This window comes from Sitodiplosis mosellana, unplaced genomic scaffold (assembly GCF_009176505.1).
Source record: "Sitodiplosis mosellana isolate CC-2019 unplaced genomic scaffold, AAFC_SMos_1.0 Smas_scaffold_6165, whole genome shotgun sequence".
Classification (NCBI taxonomy): domain Eukaryota; kingdom Metazoa; phylum Arthropoda; class Insecta; order Diptera; family Cecidomyiidae; genus Sitodiplosis; species Sitodiplosis mosellana.
Window position 1 is genome coordinate 114,658 of NW_022601406.1, and position 11,874 is coordinate 126,531.

Consider the following 11,874-nt stretch of genomic DNA (forward strand, 5'->3'; position numbering starts at 1 on the left):
ATCCTAAACATCTCCAATCGCGGAAATTCTCGTATGAAACAACTTGGATCTATATGTGCTATGCTTAATTCTTTTAAGTGTGAGACGACCTGTTCGAAGTTTTTTACCACAGTTGAACATACCCTAGCTGAACTCAAACACAAAATTTCCAAAGCAGGGAATGGAGTTGTTCAAAATCGATGGTGTGGTAGTCAATATCTAATTCTTTTAGTGTTTTGCTGGTGAATTTTACGATTGATTCGAATATTTCATCATTGTGTTCTTCATCTGATGTAGTTCGGAATTGCAGTCCTTGAATTGATGGTCCAAACGTGTTTAGAAGTGCAATTGCCCGTGTCGAAGGTATACATATAGCCTCTTGTCGATAGCTTTCAAACAGATACACAAATTTGAACTGCGCTCGGAAACAGTTTTCTGCACTTTTTTGAAATCGTTGACAAACTTCCGACATGTTGAGAAAATCTTCTAAACAAAGTATGCGACGAAAGATTTCGTCGATACAGTCATCGATCAGGACATTCAGAAGATTTTTTGGTGAATCATGTGCGGGAGGGTCCATGTGTTCTCTGTGAAAAATAAATTACATTCTATGTGTATGTTTTTGTTTTGGTAGTTCAGATAAACAAAATCTTTAATCGTGATTTGAAAACAATGAAATGCCATTGTTAAAACCTGGGTTAAAACACTCACACTTTCAAATGCGAAACGTAAATTGTTCGCAAAATTCAGCCAATATCTTGTATCCTTTGAATTAAAAACTCACAATAAATTCAATTGTTTTTAAATTTTATGGCTTATTTCGTCAAAACTTCTTACGCTGAGTTTCAATTTGTTGTTTTAATTAATTTACTATGATCGATACACAAATAACAGCTGTGTTGAAAAAACAAAAGAGAGAAAATGTTATGAAGATTTTTTTTGGTCGATCATAACTGCTAGTAAACATACACAAACACGCACACATGCTCTAAGTCAAATAATTGTTTCAACCCCAGTTGATGTAGTCGAAACAGCTGCTTCAGATCGAAAATAGGCTCGATATTGTGCTCCATCTAGCGAAATAAAATGAAATGTTTATTAGAGTTGATGAAAAATATTGTTGATTTTAAATCATTGTGGAGTAATTTCTGTTTTTTTTATTCTAAAGATATCATCAAACCTGTATATTTTACTTCGATGTTAATGTCTATGCTATGTGTTCAAAATGTAACCGATTGATGTAAATAACAATAAATATTTCTTGACTTTTGTCTTCTTTTTCTTTTTTCAAACCAATTTGCTAAAAAAAATCTCCGTTCAATATCCAAGGTACGGAAAGTATTTATTTTGCAAAAAAATGAAAAAAAAATTGCATTTTTCCAAACAAAGGGAATATTTCTAAATCATTGCATATAAATTCTAAATACTCAGAAACACGTCCAAATAGACGGGAATATATGTGAAAAAAAACTTGCATTTATCAAAACGTGTATAAATCGTGTATACTTTGTATATAAAACCCTAGATAATATTTTGTCAGTAATGATGAACACTTGGAAATGTTCATAAGCGTTCAGTATCGTCATTGATAATCAATCATACTCCATTGATGCAAATTGTTTGGTTTCCCGGCCTAAATAAAAAAGTGATATTTTCCACAGAGTCAGTGCATTTTCGAGGAGAGCAAAATGAAGACCGCTAACAACACGAGTATAAGTGTGTTTTACTAACGACAATTTGAGTGTTTGAGAATAGCTAAATATTTTGTGCTTCTTCAGGCTCAACAGAGATACTTGAAACTCCATTAAGCACATTTTTTATAAACTCAAACAATAGCGAAAAGTTCATTAAATATCTAAAGGTTTTGTTGCGTTCGTGATATTGAATTGATTTAAACATATGCTTGTTTCTCCTACTAATTACAAGGGTAACATTCAAAAGTCGTTGGCAATAAAAGTGCTGCGTTTTATATCGATTTATGGATTATTACGTCAAAAATGTACTCTGAGATTGTGAATTGTGTTTTACTTTAGGGAAAATCATTAACCAATTCACTGGAATCGATAAAATGACTATGAAGAAAAAACAAAATTGAACATGTTGCTGAACACCGACATATACTGTTAAAAATCGCTGAATATTTGATCAATTCGTTGATTCACTAAATTTTAACACGGTAAAATGTGTTTCTACAATATTTTTTTGCGTACCTCATTGCACACAAAAATATTCTGGAGGCAAGAGGAGGCGGAGAGTGAATCAAAGGGAAGTAAATTAACGTGTATGGACATTGGATGACTGATTAGATTGGAATAAGAAAAATCAAAACTTTTTGGAAACTGACAATAACAAATTTATAAATATGTGGAAGACAATAGGTGAAATATTCATGCATAAGGTATGATGCACACAATTGTCATAAAAAAAATGAAAAAAAAAATTGGGATAAAAAGTACAAAAACCATCAGAATCAATCATCAATCAAGAGTTGTGGATTGTGTTTGACACGTCAACCCTCTAAAAATTGCAATAAGAACATAATGAGTAGATCTTCTTTGCTATCTGGAATTAAGCAAAAGAGGACCATAGAATGTTCAATGTAAGTAATCAATTGATAGTTTGAAAATTCGATTAAAAAAAAATTCCAAAGAAATTGTTGTTTTCTGTTTACTTACGATGAAGAAAGTTTCCATGTTGAGCTCTGAAAATGGTCCAATCGAGAGAGAAACTCTATTTTGTCGGCGGTTGATCAAATGCATTATGTCCTTCTGCCTTTTGATGTTCATTGCGTACCATTTGCTATTGTACAGGATTTCGTTAGTTCCATTATTCTTGAACGAATTAGAAAAAAAAAATCATACAAAAACGAAAACACAATTGAAGAATTGTAAAGCCTGTAAGAAATGTAAGTCATTTGCACCCATGAAAGAAGAAAATGAATACCGTAAAAGTTTCAGCAGCCTCGCACAAGAAATACAATTGCACCGATGATATAACAGCCATGAAGTAGCCAGCGAGAAAGTTCAACTGAAATACAAACATCATTATTTCAAATAAACACATAATTCATTTGTAATCAAACGAAAATAACATTGAAAACACAATGAAAAACGTACCGCGTATTCACGGAAAAATGACATTGCAATACCATATGTGAATGCGATCGGAGCCATCAACGATCGCCAATACCATCCATTAGCAAGGTTGATTACATAACTGCAGACATTCAAACGAATTATTAACCAACTAAAATAAACATAAACCATGAAAATTCGATTCATACAAATCAGTGTCCATGATTTGCTCTAAGATGTTTCTAAATGTAAACCGTACTTTCCTCTCATCAAAATTGCCATCTCCTGATTGAATTTCTGGTAATCACGGCGAATTAGTTTTGTTGCAGTAGTCATCGATACAATTACCATTTCCATTGCCACTTCCATACCTTCAAAGCCAAAATGATTGAAGAAAAAAATGAATAAAACACTTCAAATTAAAACAAATAAATAAAAATGTTGTTTCAATTATGTAGTAGCAATGGAAATCATGTGAAAACTTGCTGATGTAGCCAAAAAAGGATTAAAGAGTGACAATAGATTGCAGTATAAAATTGCCCATGTATTCCGCATTTGATTTCGCTTCGCTGAATGGGATCTTCACCTCAGTGCCCGATGTTTTTACTCCCAAGATCAAATTGGTACAATACAATCGCCGATTGTCAATCGGATTGTTCCGTTTAGTATTCTAACGCACCCATCATCACCGCCAATCGGATGATAACATTTTTTATGGACTTGTCCATTTGCTTCGAACAAATTTCATAATACGTTTCATCTTCGTGGCGTTCGGGCATAATGTTAACAACTCCAAAAATGATCCATGAATGTAGCCTACAGTACAGTATATATATTTACATATGAATATTTGGACTCAATTTATTTTTGATTTTATTTACCCATATCGACCTGTCGAAATGGTTAAACATACGAACGGAAAACTGACGATTGCAGGTCCCAGCAGGCACGTGCCTACAATAGCAAAAGTTGTTCCAATTAATACATGAAGTCCATGAAATCCTGTCGCTAAAAAATATGTTGCTCTGTAATATGAATAGAAATAGTAAATTACAAGGTAGACCCTTGGTAAATTCTCCACGTCACAAATAGTAGAGAAGAGTATATCCAGCTAGCATGAAGTAAAATAAACACAACACGAATTCGCCCCATGAATACCAATAGAGAGTTTGATTCTCTTTAAATGTTGGCAATCCAAGCGTATTGAGTCCCTGTCGGCCAATTTCATAGAAATAGCACCATTTTTGATATGGAGATTTTGAACTTCAATCTCGTCGGATCGTTAGAGCAGTTTGAAAATGAGGCTGCGAGAATGAAAATGGCAATACAGGAATAAACATTCTGAAGTGCACCAAGAAAAAAAAATTCGCAAAAGTGAATCATGAGTTCTGAATTCGCAAAAGTGAACCATGAACCTCCTATGCTGCCCATGTAAATTCATGTTTCACTTTTCATATTCAGAACTCATGATTCATTTTTGCAATTTTTTTTTCTTGATGCGTTTTAGAATGTTTATTCCTGTATTGCCATTTTCATTCTCACAGCCTCAAATAATCTAAAGTCGTTGGTAATGTCTTTTCAGGATTGAGTGGTCGCTTCGCCATGACGAAGTTTTTTTTTGGATGATACATTTGAGCACTACTTTTCTTCGCAAGATCCGGCAACAGATTAAACTCCTTTATTTCACTCATAGTAGTTTTATCGCGCCTTCTTTCATATTGTTCATTTTGTTACCAACCAATTAATCACCGATTAACTACCATGTAATTACCGTTTAGTTACCTCTCAAAACTTATATATTATTTTACAATCGTTACGTCTTGCAAATGTGGTGTACTCCACATGAATATAGGATAACATACGGGGTATTTCACAAACAAGTTAAAGATGTCGAGGGGAAAAAATCGGGGGCAAACCACTCAAAAGTAATACTGTGTATTAGTATTACTTTAAGTAATACTAATGTAAATATTACCTTGTATTACTTTAGTATTACTTTTTTCAAACAATAGTATTATTTTTAAAAGGAGTATTACTTCATCAAAAGTAATACCACTTTTACCTAGTATTACTTCGTATTACTTCGCAGGTATTATGTATTACTTTTGAGTGGATTGCCCCTTGGAAAAAATCCTCAGAAATTCAACAAAAACCTACTTACATGTTATATACCACCTATCATAAACTATTGAAAAATTGAATATGGCCTGTCATTTAGCCTAAATTATACCGATTTTGGATGTTTTTAAAACAATTTTCGTCCATGTTTTTCATGTTTACTGCTTTTTTTCCAAATTTTTGAGGCAAAAAATCCTTGTCCATTATGAACATCCTGCACCAACCACGCCAATCAATGTACGCATCCCAATATATTGCGACTTAACTTCCGAGTTCGGAGAACTAAATTCTTCAAACATTCACGGCTATTTAGCAATAATTATTTAGCAACAGAACGTTTGTTCTTTTCATGTTGCTGATGCACAGCCAAAAACTATGATAATCAACAGGTTAAAATAGGGTTTCATTCACCAGTAAGGGTATGGAGATTTTAGAGTGAAAAAAATGTAGCCAAATCTCGCATGAGTTAGTTGAGCTCTATTGATGACAATTGTTGGTTGCTGGTTCACGAGGAATGGTTTAAGACCATTCAAATGGTAAAGAATAGCCGTAAAACATGGCTTTTGAATGGCTAAAAATGCTACTTGACTTTCTTCGCTTCTTAGGAGTTACTAGAGCCAGCAACGGTCCCATAAGATACCAACTCAGGTGGAATTTGGTCTTTTTTGCCATATCTTTACTAGTCATATAATGTATATATGGGTGCGTGTTGAATATTGCTTTCAAATGTAAAACCACAACAAAAATCCGTGACGTAGCAACCGCCATGGGATAATTAAAGTCTTCATGGCAACAAACAAAATGTGATTATTTCCTTCTACGCTCAATGTTGGATTGCTTATTAATCGTATAAATGGCCGATGTACGCCGTCAGCTTTGCAATGTCATAACGAATATCCACCTGTTGCGGCGCCACGCGCTCACTCTGAATGAGTGTAGTCAGCAAACTGCATATCTCATCAATATCCCATTAATTGCTTTGTTCATCATCAAGCAAAAAAATGAACATAGAATTTCGGAAATGTTTTTTTTTTCTATCCAAAATGTTGTCCAACCAATGGACATCCCGTTGAATAATAGCTACTTTCTACATTTCAACAACATTCTGAATCGAAGGTAAAAATCTTCGATTTATTAAAAACCACTTGTTTCTCCATATAAAATTAGATTATGACCATACAGGTTATTCCAGAAAGTATTTTGGACAGGAAAAGATGTGAAGAATATTATAAATAGCTGAATGTTATGCGTAGCGCGTAGCTATTGTTACGATATCATCTTTATGTTCCTAATACGTTGCATCAATATAACCGAGTTATGGTTAAAATATGGAAAAATCAATTCAAATTATAGCCGAATTGGCTTAAACTGGTCAAAAAAGAAACGCGTATAACACGTTAAAATTGATTAATTGGCGATCGAATACGTTTAATTATGAAGAGCTACTTCAAACGTTGACATTTTAAAGCATCTTTTGGCATGTTGTATTGATTTATTTTCATGTAGACTATTCCATTCATTAAATGCTTATCGAAATGACTACGCTTTTCGTACGTATTGCTGTATCAACATCGCCTCAGGCGGATGTACGACTCGTTATAGCGATACGGGCCCATTGAATTTGATATTCAAATTAACACTGATTAATTTTTTGTATTTTTCTTTAAATTTAAATAATTCATGATTTAACGGATCATTTCGTCATGCTTATCTTGCTGTGAAGTTTGTTTGTTTTGTTTGCTTCTCGTTGTTTGGGTTTGATTACATGCAATCAACATCTGTTTCACGCGATGAACATTGTATTTTTTGCATACAAATAACTGACGCGTATGATTTGCGAGTACAAAGTAATAAATATGTAATAGTTGCGGTTTTATTTATTAAAAATTAAATATTTTATACAAATTGAATAGGTTAACACACGCGCGTACGTGCAAATTAATGCTAAAAGTGACTTTCGTCGGATTGACGCAATTTTCGTTTGGCATCTCGTTTAATTTTATACGTATCGTCATTCCAGTCTTGCACTTTCCCACTGCCAAAGAACATGAACGCAATGGCCGATGTCACATAGAGAGCGGATGAAATGAGAAACACTTGGTTCCATTCGTTGGTTGTGTTCTGAAATTTTGATTTTTTTTAATAACATTTTAAGCATCCATTCATATGCAAAACCAACCAAAAGTGCTCAATGGCATTGAAGGTAAAATCAATTACACTTACATGTTCACGAGTGAAATAAGTAACAACTACCGGTGCAATGATACCACCTGAAGTGGCAAATGTGTTGATTATTGCGCTTAGTGTGGCCACATAGTTCGGTGCTAGGTCTAACGCATTGGCAAGGTTAACGACCGTCGTTGCACCGTTAAAGCCCATCGCGATGGTAATTAAAATTACACAATGGATCGGATTGTCGCTGACAAAACGTAAACTGAACAACAACAAACCAGGTAAGATATGTGCTAAATATTTGGAATGAATGAAAAAGCATTATTGAAGTAGGTTTTATTAGAAAATTAAAGTTTTTTTCAAATGATATGGAAACAAAAGATTAGGCAAACTTAGGCATGATTAAGTGAAATACTTACAGAATAAACTGAAACTCTTTCGAATTGTGGTAACTGATAACAGTTTATGCTTGATTAAATAGTCGGATATTGAGCCAAATATAAATCCACAAATGAAACGGCTCAAATAAGGTGCGCTGGCCAAGAAACCGGCCTTTTCTAAATCGAATTTCAATACCTACAAACGGTTTAGAATCATAAAATTAATTATTGTTGCTAATTAGCCAGATGAAAACACCAAAAATTGTTACATTTAAGAAAATGGGTCATTTGAAATTGAAATTGTCAATCCAATTAGGCAATTTCACATGCAATCACAACTTAATGTTATGATTATGATTGGTTCGAACACTCAACACAAAGAAGTTCTTTCCAAAAAGTTATAGCGTCAAAATATACCGAAATTCGCTCAAAACAAACTATTTTTCATTCCAAAACAAGGCAAAATGAACGAAATCATCTCAATTACCTCATTTAGATATTTAGGTGCCGCAACCAGCAAGAAATAAAACGACCACATGTGCCCAAAATGCAAGAAAAGAAGCGCCCAAAATGGAACGGATTTAAGAATACATTTGATCGGCGGTAACCCTCTCTGAAAGAAAAAAATGAAAAATTTAACCTCAGAAACAAATAAGAAATGCGCTTTCAATAGATTTAATTACTTGAGTACGGGAAACCGTATTGCCTTGTGATGCTTCAATGTATTTCACTTCTAACTCACTGATTCGCGGGTGTTCAGCCGGTGAATTGTAAACGGTGTAAAACCAGAGCACCGTTGTGAACAGCACGATTGTAGCTGGTATATAGAATGCATAAACCCATCCGAGATGGGTCATTAGGTATGCAACAAATGGCCATGTTAGCACCGTTCCAAGTGTTCCACCGATTGAAGTGAATACAAATTTTCCGGTCTCTTGGGGTGGTGCCCAAGATGCTATTGCCGCTTGTGTTCCTGGCTGCATAATACCCTGGAAATAGAAATAAAATTGCATTGTAATTGCGTGGTAATTACATTCCGTTTGGCATTATTAATATTATTATTTTTTATTTTTCAGAGAATAACTGACACTTCGTTGCCATTTATCGTTTCACATTTTTACTATTTTCTTTTTTCTCTAATTTGTTTTGCCTTTTTTCCCTCCACGTTCTGCTGTGAATCTTTTGCACTTTTCATTGAGTATTTTTTCTTCAATTTTTCACTTCTTCTAGATTTTCTCTATTATTTTCTCTCTTCATTTGTTTCACTTAATTTTCATTCGATTTTAAAACGGAAATTCAACGTACGGCCAATGCACCAAGGAACAGTCGAACAGAAAATACGGCCCACATCGATGATGATAATTCAGCTGCTAATGGAACGAACGCTGTAAAAATGGCAGTCAAACCGAGGCAAGTTCCAACGACAATCCGTGGGCCCAACAGTTGATTCAACAGTCCACCGATCAACTGTGTTCCCATCAAACCCCAAAAAAATGCGCTCAAAACAAGATTCTGCTGGGAATTTGACCAATTGTAACGAGGCCCATACTGGAAATACGAGGAAATTGTTACTGTTTTTTTTTTGCTTCACTGCTTCATTCTATTTTATATTCATCTAGTCTTTTCTTCGCTATTTTCCATGAAAAAAAAAACTTATTTCCACTGTGCAATGTGATGAGAATCACAAACACTTACATCCGGCAGATCATATTTCTGATTTTCCGTTTGATTAACAATTTGTTGTGTTCGAACCATGCCAAGAATACTGATTGATAAATTCACTCTAATGATATACCCAACGAATGTTGTGGCAAACAACATAAGAGCGATGGTGAGACGCGTTGGTGGAAATGGTCCTAGAAAAGCCAAATCTTCGATTATTATTTTTGGCATTTGAAGGTTCTCTTATTCTGATTGAACCTCTTTCACTTACGATTCGTATCGTTTATATCAACTTTCGGCATTTTGTCCATATTGCTGGAGCCAACCATTTTTCTTTTTAAATTACGGAACAAAAATCACTTTAGCCCAGAATTATCGGGAAAACAAATCACATGAGAACCTCTTCTCATCCCAAGAGAAACTGAGACGTGATTTGGAAATGTTTCTGTGCGATCGTTGGATGCAAATCTACCGGGTGCGTTATATTCGTGCCAAAAATCACTAGTTACATGAATTTCCAACACACGATGCACCGTTTCAAATGGGAAAACCTATCACTCTCTCTCAATCACCTATCGAACTCGAGTGAGTGAATGGTATCATTACAGTTTGAACGTAAATGAATTTCAATGAGTAATTTCAGTTGCTTTTTAATCATAGAGCCGCCTGTGAAAATCATTACAAATGCAAATTCATTTACAATCACGAAACGGAGTGTAGTCCAGAGAGAAGAATGAGCAAGAAAGAGCAATAGAACGAGCGATAACAATCAACTGTCATGAGCAATGACTTCACTGCCACAGAATGCAAGACGTTTTAGATTGCGTGATTAATATCAACACAATTTGTGCTGGGCACTTCTGGTTGTCGGCGTCAAAGCACATACTTATCAACAATTAAACAATAAATACAGACGTCATTTGAATCGGGCGAGTGGCCAAACTTTGTTTGGATATTGAATGGGTGAAACAAATTTGGATGCTTTGCTCTTTGTGATTATATGATAAAAATTATGATTGTTGACAAGTAAAAAACGGGATTTGAACAAAGGGATTCGTCTAACGATTGTCTTAGGAAAAAGTTTGAAAAAAGACATTTCAATTTTTTAATCAGAAAAATTATCAAAAAAATTTGATCATTTTTATAATCTATCCAAGTGTTCAACATAACAAATTGAACAGATAGTATTTTATCAAGCAAAAATTGAATTCACGTTCATATCGTGGTTATCGTATGTCATCGTAGTCGACAAGTCTAGTTAAGCTACTGGAATTTGTTGTGATTTTTGCCACATTCCAAAATAAAACCAAAGATTGTGGTCTAAAGATTTAGTCTGCGCCCGGATGTCTGCCTTTTTCCTGAAGAAACTCTATCTGTTTGAATAACTACATTAACCTTTTTTTGAGTAAACAAATTAATTACTACTTCTATTAATAAAGTAATGAAGAAAATGCTTCCCACGACTTGTTTTTTTTTCTAATTGCAAATTATATCGATGCGTCGAGAAACTTAGAAGTAGTATATTACGGCGCCAAATTACAAGGCTCTGTTGAAATTAAACTAATTTTCTCTTTCTATCCGAACACTTCTTGTTGAAACACAATATCATCGAATATTCTTGGAAGTGGCCTATTCAAATAGTACAAACGAAATTGCTAGTTTTATTGATAATGATTAAAAACAAATTATAATCTAATGCTCCTAAATTCAGAGCGTTTCTTTGTTGCCAACGATACTTTCTGTTTGTTGAAATGAGATGCTTCAATACATAACTATGAAGCAAAGAATCCGACTAGTTCTAGCAATGTTCAGACGTTACATTAAAATTCTTTCTTATTTTTAATTCGGAATTTAATTCAAGGAAATGTATGAAGAAACGAATGAAATGAATTATTGTCGAAATGCTAAAAACTGACTTGAAATATTCACTGAATGGCCATTTTTAGTCGATTTTTATGATTTGAAACCAGCCTTTCTATTGAATGCCAATGTATTTTAGGTTCATTGGCTAGTGTCACAAAGCGCACTGTTGACTATTTTTGAAAGCACACTATTGATGAAATTTCACAAAAATACTGAACTTCAACACCAGATTTCATGTTCAACGTTGTGACAAATTGGCAATTGTTGTTCATGTTAGAGAAAAAAAATCATTTGATGCACGTGTATATTTCATGGAATTGTTCAACGTATACACGCAAATCGGAAAATCATCTGTTCGCAATCAAAATCAGTAGATACGAAAAAAAAGGCAGCTCAAAGTGGCCGCCACACGATAACAATATGTGTATATAGAAAAAGCCATCTCGGAAATGGTAATCAATCAAAACAGTAGACGACAAACAAAAACAACACCTGCAAATTTATGATGAGAATTTAGATTATAAAGATCGTTAATTTTGTGCTTTTTTCCCCTACCAGATGTGTCAGTGAAAACGAAATCAAATATTTTGCATCGACAACAAAAACGGTGAACACTTTTAATTTAT

The 11,874-nt window shown here is 34.1% G+C and overlaps 1 protein-coding gene across 3 annotated transcripts; it reads right to left on the reverse strand.

Annotated features, from left to right (window-relative positions):
• Positions 1-7,026: 7,026 nt before the first annotated feature.
• On the reverse strand, positions 7,027-11,462 carry LOC129574609 (sialin-like). Of its 3 annotated transcripts, none has more exons than XM_055456840.1 (8): positions 9,657-11,462; positions 9,419-9,579; positions 9,029-9,271; positions 8,407-8,712; positions 8,211-8,336; positions 7,763-7,919; positions 7,395-7,636; positions 7,027-7,292 (listed from the first exon to the last, which is right to left on the reverse strand). In XM_055456840.1, the coding sequence occupies exons 1-8, from the start codon at positions 9,712-9,714 to the stop codon at positions 7,116-7,118; spliced, it is 1,470 nt and encodes a 489-aa protein (XP_055312815.1). In that variant the 5' UTR covers positions 9,715-11,462; the 3' UTR covers positions 7,027-7,115. The 3 variants fall into 3 exon arrangements, with proteins under 3 accessions (XP_055312815.1, XP_055312814.1, XP_055312816.1); XM_055456839.1 differs by having other exon boundaries at positions 9,419-9,594; positions 9,657-9,948; XM_055456841.1 differs by lacking the exon at positions 9,029-9,271 and having other exon boundaries at positions 9,419-9,594; positions 9,657-9,948.
• Positions 11,463-11,874: the final 412 nt, after the last annotated feature.

Excerpts from the sequence above, each read along its gene's own strand:
- LOC129574609 (XM_055456839.1), bottom strand. The coding sequence starts at position 9,714 with ATGGTTGGCTCCAGCAATATGGACAAAATGCCGAAAGTTGATATAAAC. Across the intron at positions 8,713-9,028 it reads TGTTCCTTGGTGCATTGGCC|GGTATTATGCAGCCAGGAAC; the intron begins GTACGTTGAATT and ends TTCTATTTCCAG. Across the intron at positions 8,337-8,406 it reads ATACGGTTTCCCGTACTCAA|AGAGGGTTACCGCCGATCAA; the intron begins GTAATTAAATCT and ends TTTTTCTTTCAG.